The sequence below is a fragment of the Gopherus evgoodei genome, chromosome 7 (genome assembly GCF_007399415.2).
Source record: "Gopherus evgoodei ecotype Sinaloan lineage chromosome 7, rGopEvg1_v1.p, whole genome shotgun sequence".
Classification (NCBI taxonomy): Eukaryota; Metazoa; Chordata; order Testudines; family Testudinidae; genus Gopherus; species Gopherus evgoodei.
The window spans coordinates 42,286,193-42,309,698 of record NC_044328.1 but is presented as its reverse complement, the minus strand read 5'-3'; the positions used below and the strand labels follow the sequence as shown (position 1 = coordinate 42,309,698).

At 46.3% G+C, this 23,506-nt stretch overlaps 1 protein-coding gene across 4 annotated transcripts in view; it reads right to left on the bottom strand.

Moving 5' to 3' along the window:
* The window catches only part of PALD1 (phosphatase domain containing paladin 1), a 201,381-nt gene that overhangs the window by 85,580 nt on the left and 92,295 nt on the right, over positions 1-23,506 (bottom strand). For all 4 annotated transcript variants that reach the window (XM_030570349.1, XM_030570352.1, XM_030570351.1 and 1 more), the window contains exons 11-17: positions 16,072-16,167; positions 15,174-15,308; positions 14,545-14,661; positions 14,228-14,407; positions 9,508-9,705; positions 7,518-7,658; positions 3,435-3,506 (exon numbers count right to left, since the gene is read on the bottom strand). In XM_030570349.1, the coding sequence (XP_030426209.1) occupies positions 3,435-3,506; positions 7,518-7,658; positions 9,508-9,705; positions 14,228-14,407; positions 14,545-14,661; positions 15,174-15,308; positions 16,072-16,167 (939 nt within the window). The remainder of the gene's footprint in view (positions 1-3,434; positions 3,507-7,517; positions 7,659-9,507; positions 9,706-14,227; positions 14,408-14,544; positions 14,662-15,173; positions 15,309-16,071; positions 16,168-23,506) is intronic.

The following is a 23,506-nucleotide window of genomic DNA, read 5'->3' as shown; positions in this document are numbered from 1 at the left end:
AGAATCTAGGGCCTGTGTATCCAGGTGATCAGACTGGATGACCTTATTGTCTCTTCTGGCCTTAAAATCTATGACTCTATCACCCCCATTTTGCAGACTTTAGAGAGACTTTGTGGCTTGTCCAAGATCACCTAGGGAGTCTGTGGCAAATCAGGAAATTTAACCCAGGTCCCGGCCCAGTGACCAGCTACCCCCAGACCACTCTTCTTCCCTCAACACACATGGTCACCTCTCTTTCTTGGTTCAACAAAGCAGACACTTGTTAGGACACACTTCAAGAGTTTCTCTGTAAAAAAAAAAAACTGCAAACCCAATTCCATCTCAAAACCAGCTACTCTGATATGGCTTCAGTACAGAAGCAGCAACAGCTTATGTATCTATTGGGTTTTTGGGATCAGCAGCTTGTGTACCTATTGGGTGTCTGGGAAGTGGGTGGGCAAAGCCCGCCCACTGCTAAAGGATCCTCCCCCAGGCTAAGGGGAGGAACCACAGGGCCACAGAACCCACTGAGTGGGGGGGACAACTAATAAAAGAACAGGGACAGGAGTGAGGTCAAAGGGTCAGAAGGAGGGAACCTAACGGGGACACCGAGCAGAGAACCCCGGACAGTGCCCACTGCTCCTCGACAACAGCTTGTGTACCTATTGGGTGTCTGGGAAGTGGGCGGGCGAAGCCCGCCCACTGCTAAAGGATCCACCCCCAGCCTAAGGGGAGGAACCACAGGGCCACAGAACCCACTGAGTGCGGGGGACAACTAATAAAAGAACAGGGACAGGAGTGAGGTCAAAGGGTCAGAAGGAGGGAACCTAACGGGGACACCGAGCAGAGAACCCCGGACAGCGCCCACTGCTCCTCGACAACAGCTTGTGTACTGGGGAAGTTGCCATGCTCCTGAAAAAGGCTAGGCTGATTGCGGAAGCAGCCACAGCTGGGGTCACTCCCCAATCAGGCCAAAGCTGGACCTATAAAAGGGCTGTAAGCCAGGCACTGAGTCAGTTTCTCTCTTGCTCTAGAGAGAGAGAAGAACTTGGCTGCCTGGGAGCTCAGAGTACTGGGAATAGAGTAGTGCTGGGGAAGGGGAGTTCTGGCCTGGCAACCCCCCAGGGTGCAGGCCTTGGGAAAGGCCAAAGCAGGTACTGGGGTTGCAGAGGTGCAGCCCTGAGTTAGGCAGAGGCAGCTGGTCTGACCCCCTTGCCAGTGGAGCAAGGGGGCTAGATGATGGCTGGCAGCAGCCACTGAGGCAAGGTGGGTGAGAGGGTTGGGGGTTCCCCTGGGGAGGGGGAAGGTGACAGTGTGGTGGGGTACTGCTGGGACAGCACCCAAGGAAAGGGCCCTGGGGTCTGGGAGGGTTACGGGGCCCTGAGGCAGGTAAGCCACTGGCCTGTAGAGGGTGCTCCGGGCTGGAATCAAGCTATTTCCCAGGACAACAAGCAGGAGGCGCTGCACTGGTGAGTCTTGACCTTGCTACAGCTTGACCTAAATTTGGGGGTGATGATATTTGGGGTTTGGAGTCATTTTTAGTTCAGGATACAATAAGAGCTCTCTTTATCTTACTATAAAAAATAAAAGTAAGATTATCAAGTTGTTTCCCTGAGGAAAATTTCATTATGACCAGAATTGCAAATTGCATTGGAACCATCAGGGTCTTTCATTCCACTTCCAGATCAGTGGAAACTTAATCTGACTTCACTGTAAGCAGATGGCATTGCAGTACTGCACACCGGCAGGTCACCAGCCAAAAGGTGGACTTGCCACAGTGCCACAAGCGCTGTGGTATTCATAAGCCTCTTTCAGAAGCAAAATGCCAGACACTTGGGTGAAATGTTTGTTGCCTTTGGAAAATAAAAATGAACAGAACAGAGTGATTTCACAATAGGGAAACAGTAGAGGCTGGGGTTAATAAAGAAGGTCATAATCACACCATCAGCAGATGAGGGAGGGTCAGTGAGGCTTGAACTCACAGCTGTTAACATTTACACTCTGGTAGGGTGTGGAAAGAGAGCCCTATTTTTAGAAGAAAAAAACTTTATTATTCTAGCTATTTTATCTGACACTCAGATTGCCTGCACCTGATGGACAAATGGAGTGCTCTTTAGACATGTCTCCTGTAAGCTAATGCCTGGTCTTTGCTTTGATGTAGCTGATGAAAACAGACATTTAGCACCTCCTGAGACCAGCCTAACAATGTGTTAATCTTTAACAGACTGTCATCATCCTCTTGCCTTGTTCTGCACACAGTGTGATTTTTAAAGAAGCAAAAGACCTATCTCCAAATATGAACCATGAGCAGACTAACCCTAATATCAGAGCCCCAGAAAAGCCCCCAAAAGCCAGGACCCAGACTTGAACCGGGCTGTTACTATCAGAGTTTTAACCACAATGTGAATAAACCCCAGTCTGGCTGCTTCAGAATCCTAAACATAGGGTATGTCTACATCTACAATTTTGCAGCACTGGTTGGTACAGCTGTATAGGGCCAGCGCTGCAGAGTGGCCACACTTACAGCAACCAGCGCTGCAAGTGGTGTTAGATGTGGCCATGCTGCAGCGCTGTTGCACACCGCGGGGAAGGAGACCTGCTTGGAGGGGGGGTCGGGGAACGCCAGAGCACACCCCGGGGCTGGATACCTGCTTGGAGAGGGGGTCGGGGAACGCCAGAGCAAACCGCGGGGAAGGAGACCTGCTTGGAGGGGGGGTCGGGGAACGCCAGAGCACACCGCGGGGAAGGAGACCTGCTTGGAGGGGGGGTCGGGAAACGCCAGAGCACACCGCGGGGAAGGAGACCTGTTTGGAGAGGGTTCGGGGAACGCCAGAGCACACCGCGGGGAAGGAGACCTGATTGGAGGGGGGGGTCGGGGAACGCCAGAGCACACCGCGGGGAAGGAGACCTGCTTGGAGGGGGGGTCGGGGAACGCCAGAGCACACTGCAGGGAAGGAGACCTGCTTGGAGGGGGGGTCGGGGAACGCCAGAGCACACCGCGGGGAAGGAGACCTGCTTGGAGGGCAGTGGAGTTTGCTTAATTACCAGAGAGGCTTCCTCAGGTATGCTGGGATACCTGCTTATTCCACGGAGGTCAACAAAAACGCTGGTGAGTGTCTACACCTGATGACCAGTGCTGGTGATCCAGCGCTGGATCCTCTACACCCGAGGCACGACCGGGTGTACGGCCAGCGCTGCAAACAGGGAGTTGCAGCGCTGGTAATGCCCTGCAGGTGTGTACACATCCTAAGTTGCAGCGCTATAACCCCCTCACCAGGGCTGCAACTTTGTAGTGTAGACAAGGCCATAGGCCCCATCACTTAATGGGAAATTCAGTCCCTGAATGAAATAGCTGAAATGCTGAGCCTGTTTGAAGGAACAGGACATTCGCAGCCCCTGGAGATTTCACAAGACACTCTGAAATAAAGGCAGATTAATATGGGAGAAGGACTCACCTCAAATTCTCCTTTGGTGTATTTGGCATCAGGTACACTCACAATTTCATCCTCACTCATCTCAGGGATGCCCTGCAGCAAGAAGAAGAGGCTAAGCCAGGTTGAGCAGTTAAAAAGCTATCCAGTTACACCCCCTCACATGCAATAGTTTCCTGGGTGAACTCCTGCAACACTTAACAATACCGTATGTGGGAATACAGTGGTCTAAGGGAAGAACTGCGCCTCAGGAGGCACAGACTTTACAAATAATACTTTGTAACATGTAGCTTTTTTCACTATGGTTCTCAAAGCACTTATTTATGCTTTTTTTCTTTTAACAGAAGGTGACACTGACGAACAGCAGTTAAATGACTTGGCCCTGTATTCTTGGTTCTTCCACTGACTGCATGGGCAAGTTTCCTGACTTATGTCTGATCACAAACCGGTAGCCCCCACCCCAATGCCCTTTGTCCCAGGTTTGCCCCAGACTCGTTGAGTTACTTTAGACAAGTCACTGAACTTTTGTGCCCCCGTTTCCTGCTCTGTAAAACAAGACTAGTTCATGAGGTGCATGCAACTTAATTCCTTAATATTTACAAAGCCCAACAGTGCCTTTGATGGAAGATGCTGAAGAATTGCAAAAAATAACATCAACATCCTAGCTGTTGTTCTTAAGCTTCTTTGCTGGCATACACATAAGAAAGGGTTAATAATAGGGAGATGTCCTTGGTCTCCACAATCCAAAGCCACACTTAAGGTCATTTTAAAGCACTGTTCCACATTTCTCGTTGAAAAAAACCCTGTTGCCATTTCAAGTTGCAGCAGAACTGCTTGGTGACACTACTCATGCAGCTGATAACCTCCAGCTCCACTATTAGGACTAGCCCAGTAGTGCAGAGCTCAAGGAAACAGATTTGACAAATCGGGAAGTGATGTAGTGAAGCAAGAATTGGTGGATAATCTGTTCCACCATTTCAGTGGCCACACTCACAGCAATAATGAAATCTCTTTGGTTTGCTCAGCAGCAATATAGTTTAAAAAATCTTATTAGAGGCCTTATTCCACTCTAAGGGTATGTCTACATCTAAAATTTTGCAGCGCTGGTTGTTACAGCTGTATTAGTACAGCTGTATAGGGCCAGCGCTGCAGAGTGGCCACACTTACAGCAACCAGCGCTGCAAGTGGTGTTAGATGTGGCCACACTGCAGCGCTGTTGGGCGGCTTCAAGGGGGGTTCGGGGAACGCGAGAGCAAACCGGGGAAGGAGACCAGCTTCGCCGCGGTTTGCTCTCGCGTTCCCCGAACCCCCCTGCAAACCGCAGGGAAGGAGACCTGCTTGCACGGAGGTTCGGGGAACGCGAGAGCAAACCGGGGAAGGAGACCAGCTTCGCGGCGGTTTGCTCTCGCGTTCCCCGAACCCCCCTGCAAACCGCAGGGAAGGAGACCTGCTTGCACGGAGGTTCGGGGAACGCGAGAGCAAACCGGGGAAGGAGACCAGCTTTGCCGCAGTTTGCTCTCGCGTTCCCCGAACCACCCTGCAAACCGCAGGGAAGGAGACATGCTTGTTCGGGGAACGAAAGAGCAAACCGGGGAAGGAGACCAGCTTTGCCGCAGTTTGCTCTCGCGTTCCCCGAACCACCCTGCAAACCGCAGGGAAGGAGACCTGCTTGCTCGGGGTTCAGGGAACGCGAGAGCAAACCGGGGAAGGAGACCAGCTTGATTACCAGAGGCTTCCTCAGGTATGCTGGGATACCTGCTTATTCCACAGAGGTCAAGAAAAGCGCTGGTAAGTGTCTACACTTGATCACCAGCGCTGGATCCTCTATACCCGAGACAAAACGGGCGTACGGCCAGCGCTGCAAACAGGGAGTTGCAGTGCTGGTGATGCCCTGCAGATGTGTACACCTCCTAAGTTGCAGCGCTGTAACCCCCTCACCAGCGCTGCAACTTTGTGATGTAGACAAGCCCTGAGGCTCCTACTGAGGTTCCAGCACAGCCCTCCGTGACGTTGTGCAGTCTATAACTTTTATCAAAATTTAATAATAAGTGACTAATGTAACTGGAATATGCTTCATGCAAAAGGTCTCTTGTAAGGTATCATTACAAAGCTTACAATCTGAGGGCTTGTCTACATCACAAAGTTGCAGCGCTGGTGAGGGGGTTACAGCGCTGCAACTTAGGAGGTGTACACATCTGCAGGGCATCACCAGCGCTGCAACTCCCTGTTTGCAGCGCTGGCCGTACTCCCGTTTTGTCTCAGGTGTAGAGGATCCAGCGCTGGTGATCCAGCGCTGGTAATCAAGTGTAGACACTTACCAGCGCTTTTCTTGACCTCCGTGGAATAAGCAGGTATCCCAGCATACCTGAGGAAGCCTCTCTGGTAATCAAGCAGGTATCCTTCCCCGCGGTTTGCTCTGGTGTTCTCCGAATCCCCCCCCAAGCGGGTCTCCTTCCCAGCTGTTTGCAGGGGGGTTCGGGGAACGCGAGAGCAAACCGCGGGGAAGCAGGTCTCCTTCCCCGGTTTGCTCTCGCGTTCCCCGAACCCCCGTGCAAGTAGGTCTCCTTCTCTGCACCCCCGAGCAAGCAGGTCTCCTTCCCCGCCGTTTGCAGGGGGGTTCGGGGAACGCGAGAGCAAACCGCGGGGAAGGAGATCTGCTTGCTCGGGGGTTCGGGGAACGTGAGAGCAAACCGCGGGGAAGGAGATCTGCTTGCTCGGGGGTTCGGGGAACACTGGAGCAAAACCGGGGAAGGAGACCTGCTTTCCCGCAGTTTGCTCTCGCGTTCCCCGAACCCCCCTTGAAGCCGCCCAACAGCGCTGCAGTGTGGCCACATCTAACACCACTTGCAGCGCTGGTTGCTGTAAGTGTGGCCACTCTGCAGCGCTGGCCCTATACAGCTGTACTAATACAGCTGTAACAACCAGCGCTACAAAATTGTAGATGTAGACATACCCTGAGTGTAATCATCCTATTTGTATAATTGTACCACTCTTGTATCTGAAACTAGAAATATGAAACAACTCTGAGGGCCTATTGTAATTATGTAAAGTGTGGGCCATTAATGGTGGTTTGGAATCTTGATGACTCCCATTAACTAGGACCATTGTCTTCAAATGGCTGTGTTTTACCTGCAAGTCTTCCTGTATGCGTGTGTGCTGGCAAGTGGGTAATGAAGTCTTGCAGTGAGATGTGATCATGTCACCTGAACTGGAATCCATCTTTAACCTGGTGTCTTTCCATTGAGAAGGAGGGGGTGGGAACTCAGAGAGGGATAAAAGGATTCCCGCCTTATGCAAAAGATATATAAAGGAGTGGAAGAGAACAAGGAGAGGGAAGAGCCACCATGAAGAATCCCCTAGCTATCACCTGAGCTGGGACAAGAGCTGTACCAGGTGAAAGAATTTTGCCCAGGCCTGGAAGGTGTTCAGTGTGAGAAAAAACTTACAGAAGCATCTCTGAGGGTGAGATTATCTGTATTCAGTTTGATTAGACATAGATTTGCGTGTTTTATTTTATTTTGCTTGGTGACTTACTTTGTTCTGTCTCTTACTGCTGGGAACCACTTAAATCTGACTTTCTGTATTTAATAAAATCACTTTTTACTTATTAACTCAGAGTATGTATTAATACCCGGGGGAGTAAACAACTGTGCATCTCTCTCTATCACTGTTATAGAGGGCAAACAATTTATGAGTTTACCCTGCGTAAGCTTTATATAGGGTAAAATGAATTTATTTGGGTTTAGACCCCATTGGGAGTTGGGCATCTGAGGGCTAAAGACAAGCACACTTCTGTGAGCTGTTTTCAGCTAAACCTGCAGCTTTGGGGCAGGTAATTCAGATCCTGGGTCTGTGTTGGAGCAGATGGGAGTGTCTGGTTCAGCAAGACTGGGTGCTGGAGTCCTGAGCTGGCAGGGAAAATAGGGACAGAAGTAGTCTTGGCACATCGGTTGGCAGCTCCAAAGGGAGGTTTTGTGATCCAACCTGTCACACCCTCTTTCACTGCTCACGGGGTTAGGGCTTGGTGTTTAGGGATTCATTCCTCAGAGCTTCCTTTGTTCCAAATCCTCCTTAGAACAAGAGACCCATCCCTGGGCTAATACCTACATTGAAATGCCAGAGCGTGAGGACCGCAATAACCATGGCTGTGGTGGTTCTCCCTTTGCCACTATGGCAGTTGAACACAAAGGCCGTGTGAGAGTCCTCAGCTAGCGCACTCTTCATCGCGTCCAATAGCCGATCTACATCCTAAAAATGAACAACAAAAAATTAAGTACGGACTTTCCCTGCTGGGTGTGACTCATTAATTCTGTTCCGCCGCCCCTGTGGATTAATTGAACCGTATCTGATTTTCTGTAGTGCCTTTCACTTACCAGGTAACCGAAAGGGTGCTACAAAGCAAGAAGATACACACTGGGAGTGCAGTGATTGTGTGTGAAATGCCATAGCCTTTGATGCAATCAACCTCATACGGGGGACGGAATATTGGCCTAGGCAAAGGCATAACCCCCTATTTCTTGCAGAAAGTGCCATGGGATCTTTAACTTGCATCTGAATAGCAGCCACAGTGCATGGGAGTGTCAGCAGTTAGGTAAAATCCTTACTCCTAATGTGGAACTTGAACACTTTAGTCCAGATTTAGGAGGGATACCACTGAGTCTGTGTGTGACTTCCATTTAATCCTATACCCTGATATGTTGTGAACCAGCAGCATTCACCTGCATATAGAGACCATTAACACTGTCTTTAGTGTGTCTGGCCAACTTTTTTCCCCTGAGGTGTTGAAAAGCAACTGTTCCCTGTCTTTCTCATGCATTTCTAATGGGTCTATGGCACCATCTACATTACAGTGTTACTACATAGATCTTAAATTTCTCCTTCCAAGGAAGAATAGTGTGTGATTATATCAAATCCAGACTAACTGGTCTTAAATCCCCCAGCTTCTGCAGCTGTAGAATACACAACTCTCTATGGCTATCTCAAGGTGATCATTTTCACTCAAGTGAAAATACAAATAGGAAATCTCTCTAGGATAATGCTAATTACAGTTCTCTTAATTTCTTTTGCATCAACATAAAATGTCTAGGATAAACAGAAATGCAAAGGAAAATCTGAGATTAACAACTGTAGGTGCAAATCTATAATTGCAGGTTGAGACCAGCAGATGGCAATAATGCACTTACAATAAACATGACTGCAAAGTGGTCTTGATTCTATCAATGCTTACCATAAACATATTCAGACCTGTAAAACTAGAGAAATGAAATTTCATGGACAAAAGCGTCTGTGATCCCCACATGGGCCAAATTACTAGAACACAGATCAGTGACCCTGTGGCTAGGAGACGTTTCTGGTATACTGGAGACGATTCAGCATTGTAAGCAACTGCATAACATCCCTAAAGGAGCATACCCCAAATCTCCTCTTTGCAAGTCTATAAAACTGTACAGGAACACAAGCAGTACACGCAACCCAGGGCTGCAGAGCATCTCGTTCTGGCCAGGATTGTCCCAGAGTTATAGTACCAGACAGTACAGGCTAGGGATTGCAATCATGCTGCCTTTTTTTTTCCTCAAAAGCAATGTCAGCCACCAAGCCCTGAGTCTATGGTGAGCAGACAGGAGACTGTCTGGTAACTTGCCTCATTGACTTCTCCTGAGTACAAACACAGAGAAAGAAAGGAAATGGAGCAGTCAGATTCAGCGACCACATATCTAGCGCAGCAGCAGCTCCTCACTCCTATAGGGAAAGAGGCTGCAGTGCCTTAAGGTGAAGGAAAGGGAGGAGCCAGAAGAGAGGAAAGCAACTGCAGGGGGAAATGGAAGAAGTAGTGAGAGAGAGAGAGAGACAATTTAGGGCAAAAGAGAGAATATCAATTTGGAGGGGGAACCAGGAAAGAAAGTCAAACTGGGAAGGAGGGTGAGTATCAGTTTGGTCATAGGGAGAAAGAGAGAGAAGAGCTGACCTATCCACCCACCACCCTTTGAAAGTGGTGGGGGAGAAAACCCAGGAGATTCTCACTGAAGGCGTTCACCACTGCCCCTTCAGGGGAGTTCTGGTGCTGAAACTATGGAATATCTTTTAGCTCCTCCATTACCTGCTCCTTGGGAGCACAGAAGTCTGGGATTGGGATTCGTTTGTACACCAATCCCTGGCATGTGCTCTTGTGCTGATTAAGTATCTCCTGTGTGGTCAGGCAACTCTTAAATATCTTCATCTGCGTCTCCTGTTCTAGATACACCTCCAGCCACTTCTGGGACTTTAGCAAGTCATTCTTCAAGGTGGACTCTAATTTCTGCAGGGGAGAGACAAAGAAACTGAACAAGACTCCTTTCATTGTATGGACAAATAACATCATTTTTCAGAATCTTTCTTCCTTTTTCACCCTAAAGGGAAATTTTTATTTCCCCATAAATTTGTAGGTGAACTTAGGACTCAGGGAAGTGAGGGACTAATGCCAGGCATATTGCAAGACCACAGTTTGGAAACTTCCCACACACAGCTCTGCTAATATGCCTTAGCTTAATCTACCACAATCCCTGCTTTTCAGGTCTGGACCTCTCCCGAAGACTCTGCCAGTGAGGTAGGAATGCTTCTATCGCCCACCTGGACTCAGACCTTCCATGGTTTTTTACTGTCCTTAATCTCTTGGGGTGACTCCTTGACTCTTTTTCCTCTCATCTCCCAGGGATACAAATGTGCCCATAATCCCTTTTGCGACATCGCTTGTACAGAGCCTCTGCCTCTGTTGAAATCCTGATCCACATCTTCATTGCTGCCTGACACAACTTCCTTCAAGTTCTGTATGGCCAACCCAAGTTTCAACACTTCAAACTCCCACATGTTCAAAATGCTACTGCCCACCTTCTGTTTTGTACATAGAAACAAAACCATATCTGCCCCATGCTTGTACACCTCTGCTGACTCTTCATTCATTTCAAGATCCTGTTAAAATTGCCCTCTTGATTTTAAAACCTCTCATGGGCTTGCCTAACTCATGAATCTAGTCTCTCCACACTCCCTTCTCTACACATCCAGCACCAGCCTCGTTGCCATCCCACCACACAACCTGACCACTGTGGTAGGGCCACCCTTCTCCTCTCAGTTGTCCTGGCTATCCCTTTTCAAGACCCAGACAAGAATATCTCTGTTCTCCCTTGCCTAAGTGTATCATTTACATGTTCTTTCAAGCCACCCCGTAAACTCTCCAGGTTTGAGCCAAGTTTTATTCCACATTCTGTAAAATATTATATACATTTAGGTGCTGTATAAATGCCTACTAATAATTTTATTACAACTATGCTTTTTGTGTCAAACCAACGCGCCCAGGGTTACAGCAGATATAAAATACGTTATGCCACACAAAACTGTATTTGTCATGAGACTGCTTTCCTTCCTCCCTTCTCTTATTTGCCAACATGAGAAAGAGAGAGAGTGGGGTGGCTGGGCAGGCAGGCAGAAAGAAAAAAAAGAAAAGAATCAAGAAAGATGAAAAATCTTCGGTCAGTATCCAAACATTGAAATTCTCTGTACCAAGTGCACAACACCCTGGGGTGGGTGATAAGCAGCAACCCAGGTAGGTGACCAGCTGGGAATGGGATGAGAGGGAGAAGGGGACTGATGAGGCTCACAGGTCCATGCCCTACTGTGGAGCATATGGATGGAATATCTTTAAATGCAGTCTCCAGTACGACAATGTAAATCTCATTTGCTGATGGTAACTTATCTTCAGCTTGGTGTACATTAAGGCTGGTGGTACTTTGACTTGTTTATCAGCAAAGTGAAAACTGTTGTTCATCCCACCCCCAATGGTACAGCAATTTGAGAGGGGAAAAATAACCATTCCACACAGAACTGTATTTTAAATACTGAGTTTATACGTGCACTACAAAGTAACAAAATTAACTACCTATTTTTCTTATATTCTTCATTAGAGTAATACTCTGATGTATCCTGAGAACTCAGCGTGTTACACAGTAATTACTGAATTTGTGCGATATGCAGGGTTGTAGCTGTGTCAGTCCCAGGATATTAGACAGACAATGTGGGTGAGGTAATATCTTTTATTGAACCAACTTCTGTTGGTGAGAGAGACAAGCTTTCGAGCCACACAGAGCTCTTCAGGTCTGGGAAACTGAGACTTTATCTACACTGGCACTTTCGCCATTAAAACTTTTGTTGCTCAGGGATGTGAAAAAGCAGCTCCTGAATGACAGCAGTGTTAACGACAACGAGCACCGGTGCGGACAGTGCTTTGTCAGCAGGAGCCGCTCTCATTGACGTAGCTACTGCCACTTGTTGGGGGTGGTTTTATTTTATTGCCCAGTGACAAAGGGCAGCTACACTGGTACCTTACCATGGTGTGGCTGCAGCATAAGGCGTTAACACATATTTCAAGGGACCATTCAAGATGAAGTGCCCCATTAAGCATCCTTGAAATGTGTTACCTACTTATGCTAAACAATCTGTTCAAATCTTGTATTTAGCAGCAACACTGAGTCCTTGTCTACACTACCAAGTTTTCTCGACAAAACTTATGTTGACACCCAAAAGTCAACAAAACAAAAATCACCAAAAGGTGTTCACACTTGCTCCCTCTGTTGACAGATCATGTCCACATTGGGGGCGCCATCATCGACAGTGTGAGCAATGCGCTCTGGGCATGTATCCCACAGTGCAGCGTCATGGGATGGCGGAGCTGATCCCTGTGCATTTTGGGATTCCCTCCGAGTTCTCCCACAGCCTCCTCAGCTGCCAGGAGCAGCATCCTGAGCAGCTCTGTGAGCTCTTCATGCTGAGGAATGTCAGAGCAGCACACTAGTCTCTCCCCTCCACCACAACCGCAATCTGCCTGCTATTGTGTTCCTCGTGGCGGGGGGGAAACAGGAGCATTCCAATGATTTTGCTCTTTGTTCCCCAAACGGAGCAGCACGCTCAGCCATTGGATACTTCCTGGAGCTTTGAAAGGGAAAGGGTGCATGCCTGCAGGGCAGCAGAGATCAAAACACTGAGCAGAATGATCAGGGCAGACATTGTGGGATACTGGCGGAAGCCAGTTCTGTTGGCAAAACAAACAGCAGTGTCTACACTGGCTCTTTGTCAAAAATTAAGGGAGGTGTCAAACAGATAGTTAAGGTTTATGTCTCTTTTACCTGTAAAGGGTTAACAAACAGGGAACCAAACACCTGACCAGGGGACCAATCAGGAAACAAGATACTTTCAAATCTCAGTGGAGGGAAGCCTTTGTTTGTGTTTTTTGGGTTTGGCTTTGTTCTCTCTCGGATCTGAGAGTGACTGGATGTACTACAGGCTCTAATTTTCTATTCAAGTAGTAAGTGCAAGTAGAAAGGTGGTTTAGTCTTTTTAATTGGTTTTCTTTATTTGCAAATGTGTATCTGGCTGGTAGAGGTCTAATGTGTATTTGGCTGAAAGTATTTTAAATTGTATTTCTGCTGGAGGAGGCTTTTTCTCCAGTTTCTAGAAGCTGACAGACCCTGTAATATTCCATCTTGAATTTACAGTGATTTTCTTTATTCTTTTTTTCTTTTATTAAAAGTTTTGCTTTTAAGACCTGTCTGATTTTTTCCCCTTGTTGAGGCTCAAGGGAATTGAGCCTGTACTTAACAGGGAGGGAGAAGGGTGGAATCGCTTTGTTTTAGATTCACGGAGCTTGAATCGGTTTTGCCTCTGGGTGAGGGAGAAAGGGGAGGGGGGGAAGGGACATTCCTCCCTGTTTTAAGATTCAAGGAGTTTGAATCACAGTAATCTTCCAGGGTAACCCAGGGAGGGAAATCCTAGGAGAGGCATGGGTGAGGGAAGGAGTTTACTTTCCTTGTGTTAAGCTCCAGGGGGTCTGGGTCATGGGGGTCCCCAGGGAAGGTTTTGGGGGGACCAGAGTGTATCAGGCACTGGAATTCCTGATTGGTGGCAGCTTATCAGATCTAAGCAGGTAATTAAGCTTAGAGGAATTCATGCTGGTACCCCAACTTTTGAATGCTAAGGTTCAGATTGGGGAAAGATACTATGACAGGAGGGAAAAAGAAAAAAGTCTCTCGTAGGGGTGGAAGTTTTTTGCTGCGAAAACCAAGTATTTTTCCATACAGAAGTCGCATTGCAGTGTGTACGCTCTCGCTGTTTTGTTGCCAAAAGGCAGTTTTTGGTGACAAAACTTGGTAGTGTAGATAAGGCCTGAGTGAGGGCAGGTCTTCATACTGATGCAGCTGCGTCACGGTGGAGCTTAAGTGAAGACACTGTTACACTGATGGGAGAGCTTCTCCTTTCAGCATAGTTAATCCCTCTCCCTGAGAGGTGGAAGCTGTGTTTGGTGAGAGAAGCCCTCCTGTCAACACAGCGCTGTCTACACAGGGAGATAGGTCAGTATTACTAGGTCGCTCAGGGGCATGGATTTTCCACACCCCTGAGCGATGTGGTTATACCGATAGAGATTTGCAGTGTAGACCTGGCCTTAGTTTCCCAGACCTGAAGAAGAGCTCTATGTAAGCTCGAAACCTTGTCTCTCTCTCCAACAGAGGCTGGTCCAATAAAAGACATTACCTCATCCACCTTTTCTCAGAGAATTTGTGTTAGTTACTCAAGTATTACTACCATGTAGTATTTGCTTTGTAACCACTAGGCAGTTACATATATGCCAATGAAAATAAAGCAATACAAGTTGCTCACGCAAAATGTTACAGGACCAAAATAGCACCAAGACACCTCCTAGTGCCTGCTTCACTGCATTAAGCGCCCCTAGCAGCAGTAGAGACTACCACCAACAACAGAAAAGGCAGAAGGTGAAGAAGGTGCTGAGTGTTCACCTCTAGTTGTTCAGGTGATGAAACAGGCACCGTAATCTGTTGTTCCAGGTTTCCAGGTTCCCGGAGGGTGTAGATTTGTTCATTCCCTTCCAGCACCACTTCTTCACGGAGGTTTATCCAGGTGATGTGGGAGTACTTCCTCTTTGCATCAGTTAGGTAGCTTAGCACACTTCCAATAGCCTATGGGATATGGAAACAAAATGAAACTCCCAGCACACACATGTTTCAAGCTGCCCTGCACAGGGCACAATCCAGGTTTCAGTCCTGCACTCTGGTCACCTCCCCGTGTCAGAATCTCCACCACGCTGCGTCCTTACCTTGGAGTTGGGCTGTGCCATCCCATACACAGGCATCTTGGGGACCCTCCGGAAGTTGGCTACCCTCATTTCCTTCCCAGTGCTGAGCACATCTGGGGAGAAACGTTCATCCGCCACCTGCAGGAAAACAAAATCAGAGTAAGCTGGAGCCACAGTTCAGATGAAAACCACATTTCCAATCTCTTCTTTCAGCTGGCACCTTTGCCATCACAGGTCTTTCCAGACAGACTCTCCCAGCTGATCACTCTCCAGCTCAGAGTAGCACTCACTGGTAAAACAACCGCCTCCGCCAAGAGCCTCCCATTCCCCTTCAAACACTGCCCAGGCCACTACAATGTGCACGTCTGACACAAGGTTCGGGATGGGATCGAAGTCACAGAGTCAGGCTCAAGATCTCAAACACTCCAAAGCTGAGGGGCACATGGATCAAGGGCTCTGGTTTGGCCCCATCAGAGTGAATTTTCAGCGTAAGCTTATGGAATCATGGGGGGGGCGGTTCCCTGAAGAACGTTTGGCTCTGATATACTGTATGTGGTTCTAGAGAGGCTGAATAAGCCTCACATGCCTATTGTGTTGCCTGTGCCCTGCAAAGGGTGAGATCTGCAAGAAGATTTAAGAAGCTCACTCACTAGCACTCGTGTCCCCTTTGTTATCAGTTCCCCCGTCACTGTGAGCTCTGACAGGTTCATGTTCATCTGCAGCCTGTAGAGCTCTGGGTGCCCACACCTCCATCTGCTGAAGTTGAGGGCAAAGGCCAGGGGGTACTATCAGGGAGGGAGAGAGACAGACAGACAGACATGCTTTGTTCAGGAACAGATAAATGCAAGCACTGTACTACAAATACATCTTACAGGAATAGCAGCCTTACAGTTAATCCTTACAGGCAGTTCAGAAGAGGGCTGAAAGCTCACCGTGCGGGGGGGGGGGGGGTTAAATCCCATTTCAGAGCTTCGCACAACCTGACCCTGATATTCGCCTTCCTATTCCAGTCCAGAGCCTCAGACTCAGAGTGATACCATACTCTACAATGGTTTTGTGAGGCGGATAAATGGGAGACAAGGAAAAGGTTTTCAAACCAATTTCACTTGAAAATTAGCCAAGATTTGATTCCATGCTCCACAGGTGAAAAGCTAATACACCAGTTCACTGAGTCACCACCTGGTGCCTGGGGTTCCTTCCTCGGGGAGATGAAAGGGGACGGTTTTCTCAGGGAACGTCATGTGCCATATACACAGTACGTAGTGGGAGAGGGGGCTGGGCTACCTTTACCATTACCCCATGCTCCTAACTGGATTTTACTCCTAGTAATCCATTAGAATTATACCCCCAAAATAAAACCAAGAGCATCTGAAGACACCATGAGGGGATCAAAATCAATTTCAGGAAAGTGGCAGAAGCTGGGCTTTCCAGCATCCAGCCCCTCAGCATACATGTTTGTTTCCACCCACAGTGGAGCTACTGAAATGAAGTAGTGGGATGAGGAAGTGTAGGAGCAGGTTTCCCAAGGAGAGTGGGGAGAACACTCACCTGCTCATGAAGGTAGTAGTTGAAAGCAATCAAGTAGAAATAGCGCTCAAGGCTCTGCAAAGTCCTTTGAAGGAAATACTCTTTGGTGCTGCTCCCCTAGAATAAACCATAACAATGGCATTTGTGACAGACTACAGGAGATAGAGCCCATTCAATATGAACTGCAGACTTTAAACATGACCCAAACGCTAAGACCAATGCAGAGTTTGAGTCTATGAAATGTGTCTCCCCGTAAGCTGTTTGCCTTCAAGGATGGGGGATCACTTTACACTTGTTGCTGTTTGTCTAGAAGAGAAAACTCAGTAACATGCAAACACTAGCCTATCTCAGAGACTCTATTTGAGAATGATTAAGACTTATGGTGAAGCATGCAACGTTGGACAGGACACTTGAATAGCATATTGCTTCATGTTCCTGCATAGCTTGGGCTCTGGACAAAGCAGGAGTCCTTCCAACTGGATTCAAACTGGTTTGCTATCCTCCGTTTGGTCTGGGGCAATGCAATATCCAAATGTTAATATGTGACTTAAAACTTTTCAAACCAGCTATAAAAAAGAGGGGTTGTGGCGAGCTCCAGTCCTGACACCTTCCTGGGCACATGGCTTGCAGCTAACAAGTCCAGACACTGACATCTTCTTGTGGGCATGGGTTGATGAAAAGTGAGTGAGAGACACAGGGGTAACAATGTCATACACTATAATGCAAGCAAGGAGGCTGTCCAGTGGTGTTTGCTATCGTATTTGGTGAGTTTATTTCCAATTTATTTTTATTTAATGCTTCTCTCTTCTGTCTGATAATTTGCCAATAAAATCTGCTTTCTTTGAAGGTGACTAGAATTGCATGTGTAGACTTAAGTGAGGACAAACACTGTTGTGGTGCCTTAAAGACAAAGAGTCTGAACTGTGCTATCATCAAAGGTTAAAATCAAGTGTTGGAGGGAAACAGCATGAGCACCCCATGTTAGCCAAACAACTTGAAGGTCATGTTATAGCACTGTTAAGATAAGATGCCTTCTTAGAGCACCTGAAGGTCAAGTTTTTTCACACAGACACCCCAGGATCACCCAGAAGGTCACAAATATTTGATCACTAAGCAGTTACACTGCAAATACAGATCCAAGATGTTATGGAAAATGTTCTAACATTTAGCTGTGTATTTATAAAGAGGTTTCCCTGTAACACTAAGGGAGGGAAGGAAGATTTGGCAAGTGTAACTTGGAAATCTCTGACATTATGTAATTGATTCATGAATATTTACATATTATCCACGAGATAAATCCGGCCCTCTGTCATTTATCAAGAGACTGAGAAGCATGCTTACGCTGGAAACTCAAAACAAAGTCTGTTATGGTGGGAATATGCCAGGTTTTCATTGATGCTAGTATCAATATTAGTGTTATTTTTCCCCAGGTATTTGTTTTGTTTAATTTTCTTTACCACATTTTTAGCTCTGAGGTGAATCTCCTAACACACACACCACAAAAAGTTTTTGTTTTCACACACACACACACACACACACACACACACACACACACACACACACACACACACACACACACACACACACACACACACACCCTGGACCCAGCCTCCGGTGACTAGTTTAGCAAAACTGGATTTCTCAGGGGATTGATAGCAAAGTGTACAGAGGTCACTGGTAGGTCATCAGGGCAAAGCCAGACCAGGTTTGTAATGTCAGAACCTTGTTGCCATGTAAAGGATGTTTTAATCCATTTCTTTGTTCACAGGTGTCCAGATCACAAAAGCCAACGCTTAATTTGACACAAGTTGACACCCATTCTAACAGTCTGAGCAGGGATGTAAGGAGTGAACACCCCCCTTTCCATCCATAGGCATGACCCTTTCTGGTCAGGAGTTGAGGCACATTGGCAGCGAGGTTTATGGAAGTATGTTCTGCTGCTGTCTGTGCCATACTTATTTTCTGTGGACAGAGGATTTCAGACTTCATTTCTGTAGAGTTAGCACCTTTCAGGAACTCAAACTTTTTGGGGGTGAGAGAAAGATTTCCTCTGTGTGCCAAAAAGCCCCAAGAAAATGATCAGGCATATAAAAATTCATTCAGTAAGACCCCAGTTCAGCAAAGCCCTTAAGCATATGCTGAAACACCACTGACTGTAATGGAGATGTATTGTTTTTCACAAGATGAAGATCTGGTTCTACACCTATGTATGCAAATATCTCCTACCATCCATCTCTCTCTCTCTCTCTGGTTTCTTTCCTTCCCTCCCTCCCCTTCTGCTCCCAAATGCAGTTCATGTCCAATAAGCAAATTTTCCTTGAGACTTTCCATTGTTTAAAAGTGTTATTGCTACATTTGAACTTCAAATAAACACTCCTCTTGTTTAATTTACAGCAATCCCTGAAGGTTTATTTTCCATTGTCAGTAACAATATATACCAGCCATCTCTTTCCACAGCAAATCACTGCAGTGGGGGCTTGGTATGGGTCTCATGTAGCTTCCCCTTTTAAAAAACAAAACTGTATCCCCCACATGGGGTAAAAAACCCATCCTCATGCCCATGCCAAAGACCAAAACTAGGAAGAGAAGTTCTCCTTCAAATACCACAATCCCAAGTAATAGTGAACGGGAGCACTTCAGATTCCAGCTTTCAGTTTCTGAGTTCCAAAGCCTACCTGTCAGCAGGATGTGTCAACATTTTCTCTTTAAAACAGCAGAAGAAGAAAGCACTTGATATATAGCTACAGCCAAACTTTCATAAAGTGATATCTACACTGTGCCTGAAACTTATAAGAACACTCCTGCAACTGTGTATGCAAATAGGTTCTTTTGCATATAAATGCCTATCTGTGCAGATCCAATGGGACATATTTGTGCAGGCAGTTCAGGTCCATATTTCTGAACACTTAGCCCTAATTGATCACTGTTGAATCAGCCTGGCTGAGAGACCTCATCAGCAAAGCTGAACCCTTGAGGCACCAATTCCCAATGCTTGTCTTGCTGCCTGGCCAGTAGAGGCTGGGAGAGCTTCAGAGGCAGCACATTCAGCCCTTTGGTATGGAGACATACCACATGGCTCAATACTGACTCTGGAAGGTCACAAAGGAGTGATACTGAGAGACTCCAAAGGGGGTCCTATCCAGTCACCCCTTGCTGGAAGGATGGTTGCAAGGACATGAAGCCTTAAGGCTGGGGAATATAAAGTGCATGAAAAAGTGGAGCAACACTCAGGACTCAGAGGGAGATTTCTAACTCTCTGCCCTGCAGCTTAAACATGAATGAAAGATGATCCTCACCTTGTTGCTCTCTCATATTCAGCACTGTGAGGCATCTTCACTGGTAGGCCAAGAACACATGCCATGTATTACCAGAGAATGCCCACTGAGATATAGGCTACTCGTGCTGTACAACTCCTCTTTGGGCAGTGAAATAATCCAAATGCTCCTAAAAACAATGGCAGGGGAGTGGGGAGGAGGAAACCAGGATTTCATGAATTCCTGACAAGACTTACAAAAGTGCCATCAAACACTTTTATTGCTGAATCATAGAAATAAGGGGCTGGAAGAGACCTCAAGAGGTCAGCTAGTCCATCCCCCCATGCCGAGACAGAATCCTTACATTTGCCTAACCTGTTCTTAAAAACCTCCAACGATGGGGATTCCACAGCCTCCCTTGGAAGCCAATCCAGAGCTTAACTATAGTTAGCAACTTTTTCCTGAAATCTAACCTCAATCTTCCCTGCTGCAGATTAAGGCCATTACTTCTTGTCCTACCTCTAGTGGACAGGAAGAACAATTGATCACTCTTCTCTTTATGATAGCCCTTAACATATTTCAAGACTTATCAGGTTCCCCCCTCAGTTTTCTTTTCTCAAGACTAAACATGCCCAGTTTTTTTAACGTTCTCTCACAGATCAAGTTCTCTAGACCATTTATCATTTTTGTTGCTCTTTGTCCATTTTTTTTTAGTGTACTGCCCAAAATGGGACACAATAGTTCAGCTGAGGCCTCACCACTGCCAAGCAGAGTGTGACAATTACCTGCCATGTTTTATATATGACGCTTGTTAATACTCCTTAGAATAACGTTAGCCTTTTTTGTAACTGCGTCACATTGTTGACTTATATTCATGATCCACTATCCTCCTGGATCCTTTTCAGCAGTATGACTACCTAGCCAGTTATTTCCTATTTTGTAGTTGTGCATTTGATTTTAACTTCCGAATTGTAGTACTTTGCACTTGTCTTTATTGAATTTCATCTTGTTGATTTTAGACCAATTCCTCAATTTATCAAGGTTATTTTGAATTTGAATACTGTTCTCCAAAGTGCTTGAAGACCCTCTCAGCTTGGTGTCATCCACAAACTATATAAGCATACCCTACCATTATCTAAGTCATTAATGAAAATATTGAAAAGTACCAGACCCAGAACAGACCCCTGCAGGACCTCACTAGACATCCTCCCAGTTTAACAGTAAACCATTGAGAACTACTCTTTAAGTATGTTTTTTCAACCAGTTGCACATCCACCTCATAGTACTTTCATCTAGACCACATTTCCCTAGTTTGCTTATAAGAATGCCTCACTAAAAATCAAGATATATCACGTCTACTGCTTCCCACATCCAATAGGACAGTAACACTGTCAGAGAAGGAAATTAAGTTGGTGTGCATGATTTTTTTCTGCACAAATCCATGCTGACTATTGCTTAATCACCCTATTATCCTTGAGGTGCTTACAAACTGATTGTTTAATCATTTGTTCTGGTATCTTTTGAGGTATCAAAGTTAGTCTGCCTATAATTCCCTAGGGCCTCTTTGTTCCAGATCCCTAAATGGCACCCTCAAGGATTGAACTCACAACCCTGGGTTTAGCAGGCCAATGCTCAAACCACTGAGCTAACCCTCCCGCCAAGTTTGGTTGTCCACTGGATCAAGAATGGGATGACTGGCAGACAGTAGTTTCAGTGATAACTGAACCCCAACTAGATACAGTCAGATTCCATTTTACCAATCATTTGGCCTGGCGGTTTGAGAGGTTACTTGCCCGGTCAGGTTCTAGCTCCTACTCCTTGGTGGGAAGAATGAAAACAAACAGCCTATTCTATCCACCCCATCTAGGAAGGTGATCCTACAGAGGTAGCAGCCAAGGTCTTCAGGGGACAGCCTTATAAAATGATAGTCTTCTATAAAGCCTTCCCAAGAAGGATAGAACATGTAGTTTGCTGAAGAGAGGAAGTCTTAAGTGGTGGTATATGTGATGGTGAGTCTCCTCATATGTTGGTGTAAACCAGCAATAACACCTCTGAAGTCAATGGAGTAACACTGGTTTTACACTAAGGTGCTATATGGCTCTGATTGTGCACTCACATGGTATTTGCCTCCAGCAAGTACTAACATTGCCCATTTCTTGTCAATTGATCGGAATATTTCAGCAAGAGGAAAAATAGGATGCTTTTTCTTTTTATTTGCATTATCTAGGGTTCACTCAGAATTGCATTGGAGTGGGAGGAGATGGTAAGATATCAGTCCCAATCAAAAGGTAGCAGAAACAGCTTATTCCGAATACTGTAAATTATAAAGCACACCCATAAATTCAGTACAACAACAAATTAATGAAATAATATTATAGTTCTGACTTCATCCAAGATTGGAAGGGAAGCAGAAAAAAAGCTTTATCCCATTCTTCGTCTTCAGAGGTGCAGCAGCAGGAGTTCAAGCAGAGTGGCAGCTTAATCCTGAACACTGTTATTGTTACGACATTATTGATTCATTATGCTCTATCCAACCAACAACAGGAGCTCTCATCCCTGGCTTTAGGTACTCCTGACAACTTTCAAACACACAACTGTAAAAGGAACCACTCCTGCAGTCACCCATCAGCTAAGGATAACCCAGCAACAATAAAGAAATCACAACTATTTCCTCAGGGCATAAGCAAGTCAGTGTTATTAACTGGAAATAAAGTAAAGAGCATGTCATTTACATTATAAAGTCATGAAATCCTCCTCCCTCAGACGCACCTCACTTTTTGACAGGAATAAAAATCACACCTGTGTATTTTGACACAATACCTCACCTCAGACAACTACATCAACACCTCATCAGCAGGAATGAGAATTTTCCTTCCCAAAGTGTTCTCTTGGAAGAAAGGAACATTCCTTCTCTTTTCAGCATAAACCTTTGGCAAAGAAACGGTCTTCTGGCTTTAGCATAATCTAATAGCATCTATCATCCATGTTTATAGTGTCTCGTTTACACCTGAATTCCACAGTACATCCTGTTTATATCTTCAAGCACAGGAGACTTCAAAAGGAAAAATGACAGTATTTCCATCTTTCCATCCTTCTTCAATTCTTCACTCACCCTGTAAATTGCTTCTTATAAATGACAAGTTCACTATCAGGGGATGTACATTAAAGACTCCAAGGCCACAGGTAAAATGAGTATGGTTGTCTCAAATGCCCATACTACAAAAAGAGCCACACCATTTGGCACAAGTGGCAGCCTCTGCTCAAGAGAATTCCAGGATTGGAAAAAGACAAGCACTACCAGAACTACGTGGGAGAAGTTAACACAAGCACTGTATTCTCATTCACATTTTTTGAAGGAACCGTAGTATTTTGTTTGTAAACTAGAATAAGACAGAAATCCGATGTAAGAGCTGCTCCACCACCACTGCCACTCCTGCCCCCAAATCATGCTGAAGGACAGAACTCTCACTATGACACTGCCAAGAACTCCTATAAAATAGTCTGTCGGAATTACTAGAAATCGACAACACTTCGTTCACATACACCACTTTTCATCCAAGGATTTCCAAGTGCTCTATGAGAGAGGTCAGTTTTGTTACACACATTACAGATGGGAAAATGAGGCACAGGGAAGGTAAGTGACTTGCCTAAGATCACTCAGCAAGGCAATGGTAGAGCAAGGAACTGAATCCAGGTCTCCTGAGTCCCAGTCTAGTGCCTTTATCCCCTAAGCCACCCTGTGTGTGGATTTAAAAGCCTGGCTCTCCTCTAAAAAGTAACTTAGTAATAAAAATCATACGCTTCCATGTTTATTAGCTATCAGTAATTTCTAGATGATAGGTATTCAGTTTACATGGAAAAATAGGTGCTCAATTTACAAGCAAAAGTAGATGTTTACAAAAGACAAATTTGTCAGTCCTTCTCACTCCTAGACAGGGCCGGCTTTAGGCCGATTCGCCTGATTCCCAGGAATCGGGCCCCACACCTAAGAGGGCCCCGCGCCATAGACATTTTTTTTTTTAAACTTACCCCAGGTCCCTGGCTGCGATCTGCTCAGAGGTCTTTCGTGGTCCCACTCCCTTGAGCAAAGTGCAGGTGGGAGCGTGGCAATCCCCACTTTCCCGGCTGGAGTCCCGGCCGGAGCGCGGCAAGCCCCGCTCTCCCGGCTGGAGCTCCAGCCAGAGCGCGGCAAGCCCCGCTCT